General features: G+C 42.9%; 1 protein-coding gene across 1 annotated transcript in view; it reads left to right on the top strand.

The window, feature by feature from the left end:
* The first annotated feature begins 4,636 nt into the window (after positions 1-4,636).
* The window catches only part of LOC310873996 (uncharacterized protein), a 39,627-nt gene continuing 23,499 nt past the window's right edge, over positions 4,637-20,764 (top strand). Inside the window, exons 1-16 of the mRNA XM_083786646.1 lie at positions 4,637-4,860; positions 7,500-7,691; positions 9,138-9,163; positions 9,432-9,467; positions 10,413-10,505; positions 11,644-11,712; positions 12,732-12,776; positions 13,007-13,060; positions 14,440-14,493; positions 15,140-15,193; positions 15,627-15,680; positions 16,328-16,381; positions 16,971-17,015; positions 17,151-17,204; positions 18,602-18,646; positions 20,167-20,220. Coding sequence (XP_083642772.1) covers positions 4,779-4,860; positions 7,500-7,691; positions 9,138-9,163; positions 9,432-9,467; positions 10,413-10,505; positions 11,644-11,712; positions 12,732-12,776; positions 13,007-13,060; positions 14,440-14,493; positions 15,140-15,193; positions 15,627-15,680; positions 16,328-16,381; positions 16,971-17,015; positions 17,151-17,204; positions 18,602-18,646; positions 20,167-20,220 — 1,011 coding nt within the window. The 5' untranslated portion in view covers positions 4,637-4,778. The remainder of the gene's footprint in view (positions 4,861-7,499; positions 7,692-9,137; positions 9,164-9,431; positions 9,468-10,412; positions 10,506-11,643; positions 11,713-12,731; positions 12,777-13,006; positions 13,061-14,439; positions 14,494-15,139; positions 15,194-15,626; positions 15,681-16,327; positions 16,382-16,970; positions 17,016-17,150; positions 17,205-18,601; positions 18,647-20,166; positions 20,221-20,764) is intronic.

Here is a 20,764-nt window from a genome sequence, read left to right on the forward strand (position 1 = left end):
GTAATCCTGTAGGATTAGCAGGCAGCCCCTAACCCCAACCACAGCCCTAAAGCCTAAACCTTTAACCATTAACGTTGTTGAAGAGGTGCTGCGCTGTAAATGCTGTCTGGGAGACAAGGGGCTCCATTTTCGTCATCGCTAATTAAACCCCTTATCCCTAAACTTCTTTGCCTTTTTTTTACTATTTTGATAAACATTTTTGAATAGTTCAACCAGCCAATCTACCTTGACACGTTGTGAGCTTGTCGACTGGCCATTTTAACTAACTATTCAAAAATGTTTGATGCAAAATAGTAACAAAAAAAAGGCAAAGAAGTTTAGGGATAAGGGGTTTAGCGGTGACGAAAATGGAGCCCATAATATGTCTCTGGGCAAGAACATCTCTTCTCCAGGACAACTCATGAGGCACACCAGAGACCACATGGGAGTCTAGCACTGCAGCAACACTGCAGTGTCAGTACATAATGGTAGATTGAAATGTCCAGTGGGTATCAGATGAAAGTATATTATATCGTGCAGCTTTAAATAAAGTAAAATGTCTTGACCACAACAAGATTGATAACTATAAAGATAACTATAATGATAATAACTAATCATTATTTTTACCAGCTTTTTGTCACTTTTAGTCACTTTGCCTAGAGTGGGTATAGCATGAAACCGGAAAAATAACTGAGATGGAGGATGAGTGATTTAAGCAGTCACACCTGGCCTGAGTCAAACTAGAACTGGACTCAGAGCAGGGCGTGGCTGCGCACCTGTTGTGCATCATGGACTTGATCAAGGTCACAACAGGTTAAATCAGTCATCTCCACAAACACTCAAAGGCAGCTTCTGTGCGGACAGTGGGGAGCTATCTGCTTTCCTGTGTAAAGTGTCATGTGTTGTGTCCTTCCTTGCCCCGTCACAATAACCTCCAGGCAGTCCTTGATGCAGAGATGCGGTTTGTCTTTATTCACTCAGACGAACAGAAGTATTTACGGGGTTACTGCCTGGACAGGTGGCCCTAGATCCTTCCACCTCCACAGTCCTACTTTGAGGGAGGCCTCCCTACTTATAAAGGCTAAGCCCCTCCCACTGGAACACACCACCCTGAATTGATTCCACAATTACACCAGTAACTTCTAAATGTCCAGGGACAACAACACATATTATTCAGAAATAACCAGAACTTAATACAGGCCGTTAAATAAATATATCACGTGTCAGCGACTGTTTCCGACATTTTCATTATGCATGTAGTTGTGGTGAGGAGTCGTCTGTCATCCGCTTGTGTTAGAATCCATTTTTAAGACGACACATTTATAGCTATTGTTAGATTTATCGTTCTTGGACGGCCCTATAAAGTCCAGTGTTTTCACGTTGTGAACTAAAACCTATTTGCTCCACTACAGTTGTGAGGGTATAGTTTGTGTCAGTCATCATGCTTTTATAACTGTATACAAGTGATTTTATACCCAACTAACTCATACTGTGACTGTAACAAAACCTATATAAGACCTGGCACTTTCCCAACCCCACAATGAAAGTGGCATACATGCCATATAGTAAATGTCCATGTGAGCCATAAATCTCAATAGACCCAGTCATACCACAACGCCCCATACAGAGAAAGAAATATGTATAGGGGCTTTAAAATGTATGACTGAATGGCAGGTGTTCGGAGAAGCCATGCACCCAGTTTTAAATGGTAAATGGTGCATTTATATAGCGCCTTTATCCAAGGCGCTTTACAGAGATTGTGCATTACATTCACCCATTCACACACACACATGCCATACACCGATGGCAGCGGAAACCATGCAAGGCACCAACTAGCACATCGGGAGCAATCGGGTTCAGTGTCTTGCTCAAGGACACTTCGACAGTAACTCTGGGGGAGCCCGGGTTCGAACTGGCAACCTTGCGGTTACCATCCAGGCACTCTACGCCTGAGCCACCGCCGCCCGCCCGTATCGTTTTCATTCGATACGTACAGATGCTGAAAATGAAAATAAGCCTACCTGCCTTGATCGCATACACAGACAAAACTCACTAACCACAGGCTTTCCCTGAAGCCCTTCATTTTCTCTGCAGTTGAGGGAACATCATAAAAAGAGATACAGGTATTTCTTTAGCCCGGTGGTTGTCAAAATTCTCAAACCAGCTCAGTGGCCCTTTAGAATGTGTCCGCCCTGAGACTGGGAAGTTGGGGTTCGATCCCCGGCCGGGTCATACCAAAGACACTGAAAAGTGGGACCCAGTGCCTCCCTGCTTGACACTCAGCATCAAGGGTTGGATTGGGGTATAAGTCCCAGTGACATACTAGCGTCATGTCCAGGGGGTGTACTTGTACATCAAGCTGCCACACGCTACAGAAACAGGCCCATGGGTCCCATGGCTCGGCAAGGCTTACTTGCTTCTCAAAGTGGGGTCCGGGGACACCCAGGGGTCCGTCCTTTAAAGGGGTTCCAGGGGTTTTGGGGGCTTTTTCTACCTTTTATTGGATAACATTAGTGAAGAGAGACAGGAAACAGGGAGAGAGACACAGAGAATGACGTCGGCCTCGGGACTCGAACCCGCACCGCGCTGTCAGGCTACATTGAGCCTAAGTGCCCGCCTCGGGCCAATTAAATAGCACTCTGAGCAGATACACTGTACAATATTATGTCTGTGCTGTTGATGCCCTTAGTTTGTTAGAGACGAAGGGTGGAAATGGGATATTTTAAATGCATCATTATTTCCACTACATACACAGTCTGATCAGTCAGTGTCCTGTCCAGGATCTGAATAATATAGCATTTTGCCAAATGCATCTTTTTTTTTTAAAGGCGGTGTATAGGCCGCCTACATATTTTGGGCATGTTTATTGTAGGCTAAGTTCAGCTCTGGGGCTATCTCCTTGATCGGAAGGAGCTAGGCTAAATTACTTTACAAAAGAGCAGATCTAAAAGCGCATGCAGAACACATGCGCCTTGTGAGATCGATGTACAGTATACTGTAGATCTGGTGTTTTCCACTGTGCAACACACCGTCATTCGACAAAATGCCAATCAGGCCTGATGCTTGACAAGTAATTCCTCACTTTGGCTATGGGCCAGAGCTAGGCTAAATTACTTTACAAAAGAGCAGATCTAAAAGCGCAAAGCAGAACACATGCGCCTTGTGAGATCGATGTACAGTATACTGTAGATCTGGTGTTTTCCACTGTGCAACACACCGTCATTCGACAAAATGCCAAATCAGGCCTGATGCTTGACAAGTAATTCCTCACTTTGGAAATCTCTAATTCAGTGGTTCTCAAAGTGGGGTCCAGGGACCCTCAGGGTTCCAATTGGACACGTAAACAGATCCGTAACTCAGAGGAAGTACAGATGGAACCAAATGAACAAATGGACCCTTTACGGGTTCATTTGGTTCCATTTGTACACTCTCAGAGTATATGGAGGTCATTGAAATGAACCATGCTCTAATCCAATGCATCGTCTTGGTTTCAACTGGCACATCCCAGACGGGTTTCTTCAGTTCAGTCTGTCTATTTTGTCAAAGGAGGATAAATGCATACTATGAGAGACAAAATGAAAGGTCAGGCTGGGTCGTGGTTGTAGAAGCTGCTACGTGTCCCTCTCGGTCGGTCGGTGCAACCAGAGGGCTTTGTGCACCTGCCAAATTCTCCTCCCTCTGTCCCGCCCTGCATGCTGTGTTACAGTAACATCATCAAGCTAGGAGAGGAGGAGAGGGCCAACAAGCCTGATTTGGAAACCATGGGATGATGTGTAATCATGGATTATTGCCTTCGCAGCTTGTATTAATGTTAAACTGACTCGCTTTGTCGCTTGTGAAAAGTAACATAACATAAAGATGTATAAAGATACAATATTATAATATTACAGCATTGGTTTTGTTTTATTTCAAAGACTGGGAATGTGATTCACAACAATAAAAACCTGCACACCCACCAGGAGACAGAGCATGCTGAATGAAGCCTGTCTATAACTTGCAAATGCATTACTATCATTTTTTTTTTTTACAATAGCATGCAAGCTCTACAAATAACCTCATGAATTCTATTTTTAGACTCTCCGGCGAGTTGGCACCCCCGTGCGTAAAATGCGTAATTGATAGCACGTTGTCAAAATGCATGCTATCGCTATCGCTGGAGCAAATGTCTTAAAACAAAAGACACGAATCACTCTTGGTGGCTTCAAACAAGCCCTAAAACAAGCCACGTGTAACCTGACCAATTTATACTGCTCAACTCCGGTTACAAGCTATATTTTCTATAAGAAATATCTTTCTTGACCCAATGCAGTTGTATCTCGACTCGACATACAGACAATTAAAACGCATCTAAGTCGCCTACACATCAAAAAGACTAATTAATTAATGCTTAATTTAAGAAATAATCCACTTCTAGATCCGGGACAATGGTGAGCCACGTCCAAAATGAAGCCGAATCGACGCGTTAATGAATGATGTGAACATCCACGTATTGTGGAGCTGTAATGTGAACTTGTTTGACATGTTTAAGACGGCCCCCTCGCAGAGATGAAGGAGGGAGGGGAGGGACTCTGGGTGCTCACAGAACACATAGAGAAGTTTATCTGCTGGCGTCCGGGACCTCCCCAAAATGTTCTGGGCATATAAAAGCCAAGCTTAGCTCATTTGTTTAGGCAGTAGGGAGTTTCTGCTAGGGTCCTGGATTGGAGTTATCACAGAAATTGCATGAGTGGAGTCTGAGGAGGAAAAAACACACGATTCCCCCTTCTTGCCCAAAGAGTCTACATGACTGATATTTAGTCATGTTCAGCTTTGTGGATATTCGGTTAGCGCTGTTGCTCAGCGCAACAGTTCTTTTGGCGAGAGGTCAAGGCGAGGACGATAGTAAGTATCCTTTTCAAACACTGGTTTTATTTTATTTTATTTTTTCCCTGGGACATGGCAGTTGGCAATATTGGCAAAGCTCAAGATCTGGATAGCACTGACTGACGCGCGTAAAAGGATGCTGAACAGTTTCTTCAGTCTCATGTTCGGAAGGAATTGGTCCTGCTCGCTGATCGAGGCCAACCTGAGCCCCACAACGTTTATGGGGGCGAAAAGGTGGTGGAAATGAAGCTTTTTCTTTCTTTTCCCGATATCTGGAAGTAAAGAATTAGTAAACTAACTTTGGATGATGTGTTTGTAACTTTGCCTTTCACTGACTGGCGTACAGATGTTGTTGCTGCTGCTGGCGTCCTTTCTCCCCTCCTGTTCCATGTCCCGCACGCACGCACGCACGCACGCACGCAGGCAGGCAGGGCCAACACGCACGCAGGGCACGTCTACAATATCTCATGCTAGTCTTGGATGCGTTCTTCTTGACTTGTCTTGAAATGATTGATGTTAGCGAGTTCAAACAAAGTTGAATCAGAATTCAAACACAAGAAAGATGAAACTGATCAAAGGCGCTTTGAACAACGTTTCATGAATGTAGGTATATCTAAGGCCTAATTCAAAGATGCAATTCAGTTTCTGTTGCATTGTGATGTGAAACTTAATTCAAACTGAAGCAGGGCACACACACATCTGTAGGCCTGTACTGAACATTAGGGTTTTTACACTGGAGTGCAGCTGCACCGATTGTTTCAGGGTGTGAGGAAATGAGACCTGCATGTTCCCCCCTAGACTTTGAACGTTTACACTAAGGCCAACGAACCATCCTACTTGAATTTATAGTTTATTTTAAGCAAGAAACGTGTATCTGTGTTACGTATGGCACAATTTGGAACAATAAGGCAATTCCAAAGTGCTTTACAGTAAACATTAAGAACATAGAAACACTAACACATTAGGCCTTTATGGACATTTTTTGATTACGATGAATGGCTATAATTCAACTTTAGTTTAAGAACATACTTCAGTTTGTTTCAGTAAAAAGAACAATGGAAGTTATGGAACATTGCTGAACACTGACGTCGAAGGTCTAGACATCATGATGCGTTAATCACCTAAAGGAAAAGAGAGGGTGTGTGGTGTGGAACCTTTTTTTGTGGAATACTAGCGCCTCCCTGTGGTAAGCCTCACAAATGCAGCCTCCCCTCAACCCCCACGCAGGCCTCACCAAACCATCTGCAGTGCAGGGGAGGAAAATATATGTCTTTTTTCCAGTGTTCCTCTCCTAGATTTTTTTCCTTCTTTTTTCCTTCTTTAAACCACACCTGTAGAGCAATGTCTGTAGGGCCTAAGTGAGTCATTGGCTTTGAACAGCAGCCTCGAGCCAAATCTGGACACAACAAGGCCAGAACTTAAGGGCCTAAAATAACTAATATAATCATATACTGCAGACGGTTGCATATTTGGGACTTCAATAAAATGTCTCTATGCTCCTCCTCAACAACCACACTAGGCATGAATTCCAAGACGTATTACTGAATGGCTTTAAACATTCATCTAATTTAGCAAAAAATAATATATATAGGCCTATAGGCAAGATCGAGGCCTTCATCACCTGCCACAAGCTACTGTCTTCTTAGGCTGCTCGATTGACATGATTGCCATGTTGGTCAGTCTCAGAACCTATAATCCAAAAGACAAATTGACCATTGCGTTCTTACCATATCTTTACCACACCTATCTATCTAGGCCGGGGAACATGGACGTATTTGGGGGCCCTATAGCTGTGCTATTGAGGGGCCACCTAATATTGTGTTTTCAGTGACTCATGTTTCCCTCCAGTGTCAGAGAATCTCAGTCTATCAGGCCTACCGGTATTTGGAAAGTGGACGAATTGTGGTCCCATTTTGTTACACGTAATTTCGTCGACTTGTTTTGTCAGACTTTAGGCTTCATCAGATGCATCTGTCTTATACCAACTGATCAGAAGCAGGTGTGTGGCTAAAGCAAAGTTCCATCTCTAAATACACTCCAGGGTTCACCTTGTGGTTACAGTTAGGTGTTCTTCTTGGCTGATTTAAGGCCACCTGTTAGTATTATGTGTCAGTGTGTTAGTGAGTTAATTTCCTGGATAATTACGTGGTTATAGCTTGCAGCTGGTTCAGGTTAGGCTCAGGCACTGTTAATATTGTGGTTAAGTCTAGGCATGGATTTGGCGTGGTATAATAAATTCATTTTAATTGAAGGTTAGACAATCTTAAATTATGGTTAAGTTTAGGACTTCATTTTCTCTTATTTAACTTTTCTGATTTTCTTCTTTTCCCTTTGGTACATGTTGGTGATATTGTATTTTGGTGTTATTTGTTATGCTATGTTGATGAATTGGATACATACACAGGACCACAATGGAAACAAGTACCCAGGACCTTTTTGTGACAAATGTCTGACTGTACTGTACCTGGTGCTGGTTTACATTCCTGTCTAAAGTATTCAGTCAATCAAAGCTGAAGCCCAATAATTGACGTTTGTCAATGTTTTTTTGTATTATCATCTCAACTCACCGATACTTTCTCTCCCCCCACTCTCTCTCTCTCTCTCTCTCTCTCTCTCTCTCTCTCTCTCTCTCTCTCTCTCTCTCTTCCACCTTACAGGCACATTCGGCAGCTGCACGTTAGACGGACAGCTGTACAACGACAAGGATGTATGGAAACCCGAGCCCTGCCAGATCTGCGTGTGCGACAGCGGAACCGTTATGTGCGACGAGGTGATCTGCGAGGACACGTCCGACTGCGCCGACCCCATCATCCCCGACGGAGAGTGCTGCCCGATCTGCCCGGACGACGGTACGGACCTCACAGAGCTGTGACCTCACAGAGCTGTGACCTCATAGAGCTGTGACCTCATAGAGCTGTGCTTGGCTGCCACTACTCGCTCGGTTTTGACCGGACAACCGCTGCTTTTCTGTTTTATTTTTTATCTATGACTGGTAAAGTCATAGAATAGATACATTAGCTAAAACTAGTTAGGTGAAAAACCACCATCCTTAATGGATCCAGACTATCGTAGGTGTATTTTTATCGAGTCTGACTTTTTACTTTCGATCAAATCGATAAAATACATCTAAGAAAGTCTCGATCCAAGGCTAGGTCAAAAACTGGTCTCTGGCTGATGTCATTTATTACGTGTTGGTCAATCTGCCGTGGTTGCCATGACACCCAGCAGCTCCAGCTTCCCTCCTATCACAGCGCGACTGGCCAACCGTCCCTCTGGACCACGGGATCTAAACTCTACCTTCTACGACCACTCCCCCAGCCCCGTACCCACCCACCCACCCAACATCAATATTTTGTGGTCGTATTGGCTCAACGGCGCCACCTTGCGCCCCCCCTCTCCCCCATTTAAGTCGAGGCAACCAAAGTTTGTTTGGGCAACAGCTGGTGCACACCTGTTATAAAGATGGACTCTGGGGCTTCTTTTAAACGTTCCCTGAGGATTTAGTGCTACAACAAAGACCCGCTCTGGATTTACAACTCTGGATTATCACTCTGTGGATATGTGTGAGCATGCACGCAGTCTGTCTGCAGACTGGCCTCCTGTGGCAGAACACAACGGGACTAAACTAAACAGGCCCCAGGGGGCCCCGCAGGGGTCCTTGAGTGGGGTCCCCAGCTAAATTATTGAGAACCAAAATGGACCCTTTCAGGTCTGTAACTCTTGAGACTGTACAAATGGAACCAATCGGTTCGATTTAGGAACTCCCATGAGATGCCAAATCCATTGTTGTTCCATTTTGTACACTTCTCAGAGTTATATGGGGGTCTGTGGCTTAATGCATACCATATTGGGGGAGGAGGGGTCCTTGACATGTACATGTTTGAGGACTGCTGCACCCTATACCCCCCCTACACCACATAAACCCTAAACATAACTTATAATATGATTTGTTTGTTCCTCCGTCATTCATTATTAGATATGTTATTCCATGTACTCGTTGTTTGTAGCTTTGGTCGACTTAAATGTCATCAAAACATGGCAGACTTGACTCTACCTCAGACTGTTATGTGGACCCATAGAGGGTCAGTGTCATTGCATTTGAAACACGGTCAGAGTTAAGCGATGCTGCCATGCTGTTGACATACTGTATAAATTGTGTCAGGAGTCCTAATAGCTAAAGTCCTTGGGCTTACGGTGTCCCAATCTAGACGTCTAGTTTGAAGTAGTTATGCTTTGAATGTGTTGATCAAGGTGTTGAGATATTCTCTCCTTCTTCTTCTCCGTTTGCTCTGTAGGTGTCCAGGTCCAGGAGCCCTCTGAGGTATTACATGTTTTTTACTTTACAAAAGATTATCTGTGAATGTTTGGATTTGCAAAAAAAACAAACAAAAAAACATTGTGTATCTGATGGTTTGTGAACTTAAACCTTGGGCAGGCACCCAAACGTTTAAGTTTGACAGCTTATAGATCTGTCATTCACAGTGAATGTTGTCATTCTGTGTAATAATGGACGTGTGTGTATAAGATGTACTATATGAATGAAACACGACAGCAAAGCCTATAACTCTATTTCTCTCTAAATGTGTTAGGGAGGCGTGGGAGACACTGGCGACAAGGGAGATAAGGTACGTCCTGATTCACGGTACACTCATGTACTGTACTGTACTGTATGTTCTCAGAGTGCTCATGTTTTCTTTTTATACATTCTAACTAATACCCTTTTTACCTCAAAAAGTGGACAATATGTGTTTAATTTATCCCGATGTCTTATTCTATGTTGTTACGTGCTGCTGTGTATAGTTTTAATCCTGCAGTCTACTGCTGTGCATATTATAGGACGTGTGTTTACATGTCAGAGCTGAGATATGTTCTGTCAGGGTTAACGCTGTTCGCTGCATACTTGGCAAATGGCACTTAACGAACCACATGACCTTTGACCTTTAATGTGAATGAATTGACCGTATTATTGTAAAGGGTCAAAAGGTCAAAAGTTCATCAAGTCATACATGGGTTTTATAGTTTAAGAAGTAGGTCTCAAATTTTAATTCAAACTCATTTGAACTTTTTACTTCTTTTTGATTGTTGTTATTGCAATTAAACGTTTTTTTCTTCTTCTTCATATGAATTTGATTGGACGAATCAAAGTGAATTCAATTTAGAACAATTTAACGTAGCAATAATATTTACTATATATTGTTTTTTTTTTTTTTTAAGAAAAAACCTTGGAAAAGTATTTTATCATATAATGTCTTACATAACAGACTAGCAATACTAAATAAGTGGATGGTGAATGCATGGCAGTGAAGGCTTGGTTTCTGACATTAACCCATTTTGGTGTTAGCATTATGTTATGCTTTAGCTATTTAAAAATAGCAGATCTACAAGCTCATAGCGCGCCACCGAGTGGCGCGCTACGAGCTTGTAGGTCTGCTATTTTTGAAAAATCGAAGAACGACTGACATATAAGACATTTTTAGAATCTGATCGCAGGTCAGAATGAAAACTGTCAGGATGTAGAAGACATTTTTAGAATCTGACATTAAACTGTCTCTTATCTCTTTATTCTATAGGGTCCTCCTGGTCCTCCTGGCAACGACGGACTCGACGGCATGCCCGGCATGCCCGGACTCCCCGGACCCCCCGGCCCCCCTGGCCTTGGCGGAGTAAGTTCAAATAAAACCTGACCTCCATGGGGAGCAGTGGGTTAACGTCAACTTACGCTTTGAGCGACACGCGTCATAACGTGTGTGTGTGTGTGTGTCTCACTGTAGCATTCTGGGGTTTGGAGTCTTCGACTTGGTGGCTACATTGGCTTTGCCAGATGTTTTTAAACAAGGACGTGAAGTGAATCGTTCTCGTGCGTTCTCAGCGGAAAACGGAGCTTTACTTCCGTTCCGTTTCCCAAACGCTCACAGTTACGCGGTGTCGCACGAAGCACCTGCTACCTTTCGTTACCTTAAGGCACGCGATATCCTCTGCAAAGGTCCTTAGTTTTGACACTCCTGTCTTTCGTCAGAGCTAAGCATGAAATTGATCTTTAGCTTCACAGATAAACATGTCAACATAGAACAACTCTGTGTCGGGTTGAATGTTAGATCCAGTGAAGTTACCTGCAACAGAGCACACTGCCGTGATTTAGCAGGGGGGGGGGGTTTCCGAAAAGAGAAAGTTCATCTCTTGTTTCCCCAGCTTAATTCAGCACTGGGACTGGGTGGACAGCTCCCCAGGTTCTCTGGTCTGTCTGTCAACACCCAGGAGGATGTTGCCTTGATTTAAGACCTCATGTCACCTGGCTCACCTGACCGTGACCGCTTGGCTTGCACACCCATTGAGTGTGTCTAAAGTCAGCACTCTGTGCACTCTGTATTTTTTCCCGTATCCCACCTCGCTGTTTCTGCACTTTCAGTTTCAAGATCTGTTTGTTTCAACCGTCTGGAAATAATTCGTTTTTTGGGTGCAGTACTTAGTTCAGACAGTACTACTTGGTTTAGACTAGTCATTGGGTTAGACCAGTCATTAGTCCTACAACTACAACCTATCTCAAACCCTCACCCTAATCTCCCACGGGGCAGCACACCTAAACCTAACCTTAACCCATGTCTAACCAATGACTAGTCTAAACTAAGTATGCACCCCGTTGTTTGGCTGTTCAGTTCCGTATCTGTGCGATTTCCCCCGAATCTCAGTCATCATTGCTGCGTCTTTGACACATAGCTAGAAAAACCGTCTCACCTGAAGTTGAAAGATCTGAATGGTGACTGATGATGATGCTCTCTCTCTCTCTCTCTTTTTCCTCCACAGAACTTCTCTCCTCAAATGAGTTACACCGACCACTCCAAATCATCTGGCCCAGCTCAGCCCGGCCCAATGGTATGGACAGAACACCACCACCCCTCACTGAACATTATAGGTTTAAACCCCATTTTGGGGCAGGAACCCCTTTTGGTGTTAGCATTATGCTATGCTTTAGCTATTGAAAAAAAGCAGATCTACAAGCTTGTAGGTCTGCTATTTTTGAAAAATCGAAGAACCACTGACATAGAAACATAGCTTTTTCAGAAAACTGTCAGGATGTAGAAGACATTTTTAGAATCTGATCTCAGGTCAAAATGGGTTAAACTGCCTGAACGGATTGCAAAGTTGAGACTCCGCAACCTTCTTTTGCAAGAAACATGGAAGAGTAGAAACACTTGTTCCTGGATGACATGGCATGTGTCCCGATGTGGATGGACTTCCGGACAGAGGAGGCAACATGTTGCATCGAAGCACAGCTTATTTATCTGCTCTCTGTCGACCCCCAGCTTTAGAAGCTTTGTAGCATATTATTTTCCCTGTCTCTAAATGAGTTTAGAAATGTAATGGCATTAAGTAACCTTCCTTTTCGCATATTCTGTCGCAGAGGAAATAGTCATCAACTGATAACTGACTGACCCAACTAACTTACTAAAGTGTCCTAAGTTAACTTCCTTTGTAGATTTCACAGTGGAGAAAATAGGTCCAAAGCAGCTCTGATGTTGTAGAAAATATTTTATTTCACATAAAAAGAGCAATTGGGGTTAGAAAGGGTTACTAAAATGCATGCTTGCTCTCATAGGGCAGTATACAATATATGAATGCCCTTTTGTGTGACATTTGTTTTAATAACGGACATATTAAATGTAATGTTTTTACCAGTGAGATACTAAATGTCATTTTGTCGTTTTTATAACTGAGATACTAGATGTCATGTTTTTATAAGTGAGATATTAAATGTAATGTTTTTACCAGTGAGATCACTAGATGTCATGTTTTTATAAGTGATATATTAGATGTCATGTTTTTATAAGTGATATATTAGATGTCATGTTTTTATACGTGTTAATATTAATTGTAATGCTGTTTCTCAACAGGGTCCTATGGGTCCTCGCGGTCCCCCCGGAGCCGCTGGATCTTCCGTAAGTATTACTGTTATTTTATCAAATCTTAATAAAATATATTGTTTAATAAATGTTGTATTATTAGCTTCTGATTGAATGTGTTAGTTTGCAATCACACCTCATAGAGCTACATAGTTTTACTTTCATTGTTTAAATTCTGCACTAGTTGCGAGAATTCAAGATCTACAGGCACACAATGTAAATGAAAGACATTGTTGCTAATGTGCTTTTTCTTTGTGGTCAACCAGGGTCCTCAGGGTTTCACCGGACCCCCAGGCGAGCCTGGTGAGCCTGGCGCATCTGTAAGTACACCAACCGTCCTGCTAACTGTACACATCATCTTCATAGTCATCACAAACATCATCTGCATCTTCATCCGAACCCAACATTCTGCATGACAGTGCATACAGTTAGTGGAGGAAAGTTAGCTAGACCAAGGTTTGACTTAATAAATAAGGCCCTATAGCTGCTAAGACTGGCAGCCCAACATCTGATTTCCTATCCACATTGGAGTCCGATTGGTTTCATCATGCAGTTGAAAAGGAATGTGATTCAAATCGGATTCGTAAACGTCAGTTTCCATGTGTTTCATACAAAGTCAACAATGTGAGTCCAATCTGGACAGGTCACAAATCTGATTTGGACTGGGTTTGGGCTCGCAGCGTGAACAGGGCTTTATTAAAACACATTCCCTGCCTGCAGTATAATGTTTTATATTGATTAATTTAGGTTGCGGTCCGGTCGTATGCTACATATGATTAGCTCTGGGTTGATAATGCAATAGAGTAGACAGGCAATGAACCAGAAACAAGATGGCCGCCCCTGTCCACATCCAGTTGTTGACGTTTTTCCAAATGCGTTTTATCACGGATTATGTTCCCAGATTCCGATTCTAATCTAAACAAGCTTTATTCACGGGCGATAACTAAAGCGTTGATGATCACGGTTACAAAATGTATGTTTTGGTTGAATTTAAAAAAGTTTACTTTTAACATACTGTAGACTGTTTTCACCTTAAAACAAAAGCTCAGAATGGAAAGACCTTGGCAGGGGCGAAAGAATGAATGAATTAATACCTGACGGGGAATGTGTAAAGATTAAACTGGTATTAAAGCGTGATTTGGAATGTTCTGGTACCCCAGTATCGCGTTGCCAGACTGTTTCCAAATGCTTCTGTCATACAGTCTGGAGCAACGGAAGCTCTGATCATGAGTAAAATATAAAGCGGACGTGAAGCATCCTCCCCACTTCCGATGCGACTTTACAATCGCGCAAATTCATCCTAATATAAATAGAAACCATCTATGCATATATAGCTTGCTGCTTAGCAGAAATGGAAAAAGCTCTAAAGATATTTAAAAAAATAAAAAATATATGTGAACAGAAATGGTAGCTTCCTTATACTCAGATTTGGGGAGGTGTAGTTCCAGGCTCCACTAACATCAACTTCCTGTCTTTTCTGTTTCACACACACACACACACACACACACACACACACACACACACACACACACACACACACACACACACACACACACACACACACACACACACACACACACACACACACACAGAGCTGGTCGTGCTGTATGGCTTTACATTCACATTCAACAGCCATATGTAGGAACAATGCACCGTACAATGGATTAAAATAATGATGTTGTTTCTTCATCCTCTCTAGGGTCCCATGGGTTCTCGTGGCCCCGCTGGTCCCCCTGGCAAGAACGGAGATGATGTAAGTGCTCTTTTAAGCATTCTTCTGTAGGACACCAACCACACGTTTCTTTCTCCAAAACGGAAACGGAAGACGGCTTTGCAATTTCACTACAACTGAAGCTGCAGTACAGCTTCATGCTGCATTGTCATTGTCAGAAAAAAGTCTGGGTACCGATCGAGGCTAGTTGTTCTCAAGCATGTTCATGTCAAGCAAACCCCCACATTGATACCATTTGAAAATATGTTGTGCCAGGGACCCCAATAAGAGAAGTACAACTGGGAGATAACAGTGGGGAGAGTGAAACCTACATGATCTGAATAGTCCTTCTTATACGTTCATATGTCATTGGGCCAGTGAAATAATGCATGACATTTAACTGTTACAAATTACAATTTTGTTGGGGACCCCCTGGAATCCCCCCAGACAGCCAGACCCTGCAGTTTTATTTATAGGTAATCTCATTGAGTCTAACCTGAGGTCTCAAGACAAGAGAGACCTGGTTTACAGATAATCTCGAAGGAAGTCATGATGCTGTAGCCTATATTTTTAGAATGTTTTCTAATCCATGACATATCCGAGCAGGTTATGTCTTTTTAGTTTCTGAGGAAAAACATTCCTATATATTTTTTTGCTAATCTCCATGTGTGTTTGTTGTCACCCACAGGGTGAGCCCGGCAAGGCTGGTCGCCCCGGTGAGCGTGGACCCGCTGGCGTTCAGGTGAGTGAGTGACGCGGCCCCTAGAGGTCATAGGTCAAGATTAAGTCAGCCCCCAAAAAATGGATACTGGTTCCAACATCTTTAGTAGCAACTGTTATGACTGGTAGAAGCAGTATTAATGACAAAAATGTGTTGCTGTTGCAAAACTCACAGTTACTGTTTCATCATTGTTTATGACATCATGGTACCAATTAAGAAACACGCACGCAGGCGCACACAGACACACACGCGCACGCACACTCGCACACACAGTGCTGCTGTGAGCTGACACATCCACTAGACTTTTAGAGGCTGTTTACAGTACATAGCTAAAAAACGAACAGAATTGTACACAAAAACAAACTGCATATCGGAGGCACCCATGCTGTGTCTGAATAAAAGCTGACGAGGAACATCTTCTCTTCTCTCCTCCTTCTCGTCCACGTCACCACAGGGCGCTCGTGGATTCCCCGGAACCCCCGGTCTCCCCGGCATCAAGGGACACAGAGTGAGTTGAGCATTATTATAATATTATTAATATACGACCACATTGAGAACGTTGGACTGCATTGATCTGAGCTGATTCTGAACCCCTTTTGGCGTTAGCATCATGTTATGCTTTAGCTATTGAAAAATAGCAGATCTACAAGCTCATAGCGCGCCACCGAGTGGCGCGCTACGAGCTTGTAGGTCTGCTATTTTTTTGAAAAATCGAAGAACGGCTGACATAGAAACATAGCTTTTTCAGAGAACTGTCAGGATGTAGAAGACATCTCAGGTCAAAATGGGTTAAACACTCTTATGAAGGTCAATATTTTGACCATAGATTCCATTACTGAATGCCAAGTCTTCTTCTTCTTCAGAATATGTATGACACTTATTTACTACGGCACATTAGGAGTCCAACTACGTTATAGTACTAGTGGTTCTCAAATGTTTTATTTGCAATGTGACCCCCTTAACTCTGAGAGTGTACAAATGTAACCAAATGGACCCGTTTGAACACTCTCAGAGTTACAGGCTTGTTATGGTCATTCAGGCTTGTCCTTGTCCATGGCAAAAAAATGAATTTTGACAGAAATGTCCACCACAAGCCGACATGGTGATGATGACGACCCCGTGCTCACGCCTCTTGTCTTGTTCTGTCCTCCTCAGGGATTCAGCGGTCTGGATGGAGCCAAGGGAGACGCCGGTGTCGCCGGTCCCAAGGTACTGAAAGACAGCACCGTTTCGCATCTAGAATGGACCAAATGTGACTCCAAATGACACGAAATGGACTCAAAATATCGAAAAAGAATAGTACAGAAAAGCTTCTCCTGCTCAGGAAAACATTTCCGAGTGTGGAAAATGAGGAGAACATTCACAAATTTGTGGAAAATAAATTTTCGGGGTTCGACATAGAATTGGCCAACATTTGTTGGCCAATTTATCTCTAATATTTTACCAATGCCGATAGTTGCCAAAGCAGAAAATAAGATATCTAATGCATCATACATTTAAATGTATGACCTTAAATGACATAACTTTTTCTGAGCCGATATTTTTATAGAACATTTATGCTATTTATCACAATAGTACAATATGCAAAATTACGCACAATATCCAGTCTAATATCATGATATGGATATACTAATATTGATAATTTTTTGTCCCCGATCCGATTCTGATCATTTGAAAATTACGTGTTCGGCCCCCGATTTTTCCGATCACGTTATCATCAGATCGGGACGAAACCCTAGTTTCTGGTATCACTTTATATCACTTAATTGTTTGTTCTTCTTCTGTGTTTGTCCAACAGGGAGAGGGTGGTCAGAACGGAGAGAACGGTACTCCCGGTGCCATGGTAAGCATCTCAGGACCTCAGGTGGTCCACACCACACCGTTGTCCATTAATTTGGAGGAGGAATCTGTCACAACCATGTCCTCCTAGTCTCCATCAGGAAAAGCTAATGTTCGCCGTTCTCTTGTTTTTTCCCAGGGTGCACGTGGTCTTCCTGGTGAGAGAGGCCGCCCCGGACCCGCCGGCCCATCTGTGAGTGACACCCGTCCTCCGGCTAAACTTATATGTCACCTAGAATACTGTATATACTGTATACTCATCATATGTGACCAGATCTGACTGAGAGCCATGCCATCATGCAACCTTTACATTTTATCTGACTGAGAGCCATGCCATCATGCAACCTTTACATTTTATCTGACTGAGAGCCATGCCATCATGCAACCTTTACATTTTATCTGACTGAGAGCCATGCCATCATGCAACCTTTACATTTTATCTGACTGAGAGCCATGCCATCATGCAACCTTTACATTTTATCTGACTGAGAGCCATGCCATCATGCAACCTTTACATTTTATCTGACTGAGAGCCATGCCATCATGCAACCTTTACATTTTATCTGACTGAGAGCCATGCCATCATGCAACCTTTACATTTTATCTGACTGAGAGCCATGCCATCATGCAACCTTTACATTTTATCTGACTGAGAGCCATGCCATCATGCAACCTTTACATTTTATCTGACTGAGAGCCATGCCATCATGCAACCTTTACATTTTATCTGACTGAGAGCCATGCCATCATGCAACCTTTACATTTTATCCCAAATGAGTTAATAGCACAGGCAGACTCTTCACATACCAGAGCATGTCTGAAATAAATATCAGAGCCGAAATCGACATGTAAATATGAAATAAATGCTTAAACATGTAGCTAGGTGTCCACTGCAGAAGTAAATGGTAAATGGTGCATTTATATAGCGCCTTTATCCAAGGCGCTTTACGGAGATTCACCCATTCACACACACATTCATACACCAATGGCAGCGGAAACCATGCAAGGCACCAACTAGCACAATTAGGGGTTCAATGTCTTGCTCAAGGACACTTCGACAGTAACTCTGGGGGAGCCCGGGTTCGAACTGGCAACCTTACGGTTACCATCCAGGCACTCTACCCCTGAGCCACCGCCGTCCCCGAAGTGAACCTTTCAAGCCTGTTTTCTCAACTCAAGCTGTTTTCGGCAAGACATTTACTCTATAAGCCATATCTCCAAAACTGGTGGGTCAAACTGAACAACCAATATGTCAATTTGAAGCTATGAAAACGACAATTCAGAAAAGATCCAAATGGCAGTCCCTCAGTCACATTTGGCCACATATTGTTTTATTGTACAGATATTCTACTGTTAGTCGGATGTTAGGTCCTTAGCTTTCATATGATCTTGATGACTATTTGTACAGTACGTATCACCATGTGTTGTGATTGCTCTGGATTAAGATCGTTTGCTAAATGACTAAATTCGTCCTTAGCCCTGTTTGTATTTGCGTCGAGGTCATCATGGTACAACGATGATCTCATTTGCGTAGAGGTCGTAAATGACGATGTTCTCATGATAACATTCTTCTTCATGTCTCGTCTCCAGGGTGCTCGTGGTAACGATGGCAACACCGGCGGTGCCGGACCCCCTGTAAGTATCATTTAACCCATTCTGAACGGGAACCCATTTTGGTGTTAGCATTATGTTATGCTTTAGCTATTGAAAAATAGCAGATCTATGAGCTTGTAGGTCTGCTATTTTTGAAAAACTACTGACATTTTTAGAATCTGATCTCAGGTCAGAATGGGTTAATCAGACCAGTGTGTGTCCAGTGGAAACCTCGTATGAATCTGATCTCAGGTCAGAAGGGGTTATTGATCGATTGACCCCCTGTATGTATCATTTATTGATCGATTGACCCCCTGTAAGTATCATTTATTGATCGATTGACCCCCTGTATGTATCATTTATTGATCGATTGACCCCCTGACTTTACGTCTATTTAAATTGTGTGACGTGCAGTAATGGATTGGACACCATAAGCCAGTGGTTCACAAACGTGTGATCTAAAAAGATTTTTGTGTTGAATCTTTTCGAAATTATTAAAATATTTCATAATTTTGGGGGTTAATCCCCCGGATTCCACTTTGAGAACAACTGCCACATATAAGCCATTATTTTGACCGCAGTAGTTAAAGATCTGTAGACCTTGTCCTGCCGTGGAGTCTTTGGTTTAGATCTGTAGACCCTGTGGAGTCTTTGGTTTAGATCTGTAGACCTTGTGGAGTCTTTGGTTTAGATCTGTAGACCCTGTGGAGTCTTTGGTTTAGATCTGTAGACCTTGTGGAGTCATTGGTTTAGATCTGTAGACCTTGTGGAGTCTTTGCTTTAGATATGTAGACCTTGTGGAGTCTTTGGTTTAGATCTGTAGACCTTGTGGAGTCATTGGTTTAGATCTGTAGACCTTGTGGAGTCTTTGGTTTAGATCTGTAGACCTTGTGGAGTCATTGGTTTAGATCTGTAGACCTTGTGGAGTCTTTGGTTTAGATCTGTAGACCCTGTGGAGTCTTTGGTTTAGATCTGTAGACCCTGTGGAGTCATTGGTTTAGATCTGTAGACCTTGTGGAGTCTTTGGTTTAGATCTGTAGACCTTGTGGAGTCTTTGGTTTAGATCTGTAGACCTTGTGGAGTCTTTGGTTTAGATCTGTAGACCTTGTGGAGTCTTTGGTTTAGATCTGTAGACCTTGTGGAGTCTTTGGTTTAGATCTGTAGACCTTGTGGAGTCTTTGGTTTAGATCTGTAGACCTTGTGGAGTCTTTGGTTTAGATCTGTAGACCTTGTGGAGTCTTTGGTTTAGATCTGTAGACCTTGTGGAGTCTTTGGTTTAGATCTGTAGACCTTGTGGAGTCTTTGGTTTAGATCTGTAGACCTTGTCCTGCCGTGGAGTCTTTGGTTTAGATCTGTAGACCTTGTGGAGTCTTTGGTTTAGATCTGTAGACCCTGTGGAGTCTTTGGTTTAGATCTGTAGACCTTGTGGAGTCTTTGGTTTAGATCTGTAGACCTTGTGGAGTCTTTGGTTTAGATCTGTAGACCTTGTGGAGTCTTTGGTTTAGATCTGTAGACCTTGTGGAGTCTTTGCTTTAACGTTTCTTCCTTCCTTCTCCATGCAGGGACCTACCGGACCTGCTGGAGCCCCCGGCTTCCCCGGTGGTGCTGGAGCTAAGGTACGTCTGAAGCACTGTACATAATACACTTTATTTATTTTATTTTATTTTATTTTATACAGCACCTTTCAGAGCAAGGTTCCAAAGTGCTGTACAGTACAGGGTTAAAAAAACACAAACAACATCTGGCAAATCATAAACAAGGGCAGTTTAGAAACTAGAAACATAAAGAAAAAAAGAAAAATGAACAATCTCCTATATAAAGGGTAAAAAACATTCTGTGTGAAGGTGAGTTTTCAAAAGTGACTTAAATACAGGCACAGATGGTGCTAATCTTACATGCACCGGTAGAGCATTCCATAGTCTGGGTGCCTGGGCGGCAAAGGCCCGACCACCTCTGGTGACTAGGTTCGTCTACTAGGGCCTTATCCGAAGATCTGAGGGTACATACACACATGCAGCGCCTTTGGTGTACACAAACGTACTAGTGTGTGTGTGTGTACACACAGAGCGTCTGTACTGTATTTGGAATACATCAGTGTATGCTCTACGCCTCCCGTACTGTATCTAATGTAATCGCTATATGCAGTTCAGACTAGTGTTT

Source organism: Protomyctophum parallelum, assembly GCF_964188405.1.
Source record: "Protomyctophum parallelum genome assembly, chromosome: 17".
Classification (NCBI taxonomy): domain Eukaryota; kingdom Metazoa; phylum Chordata; class Actinopteri; order Myctophiformes; family Myctophidae; genus Protomyctophum; species Protomyctophum parallelum.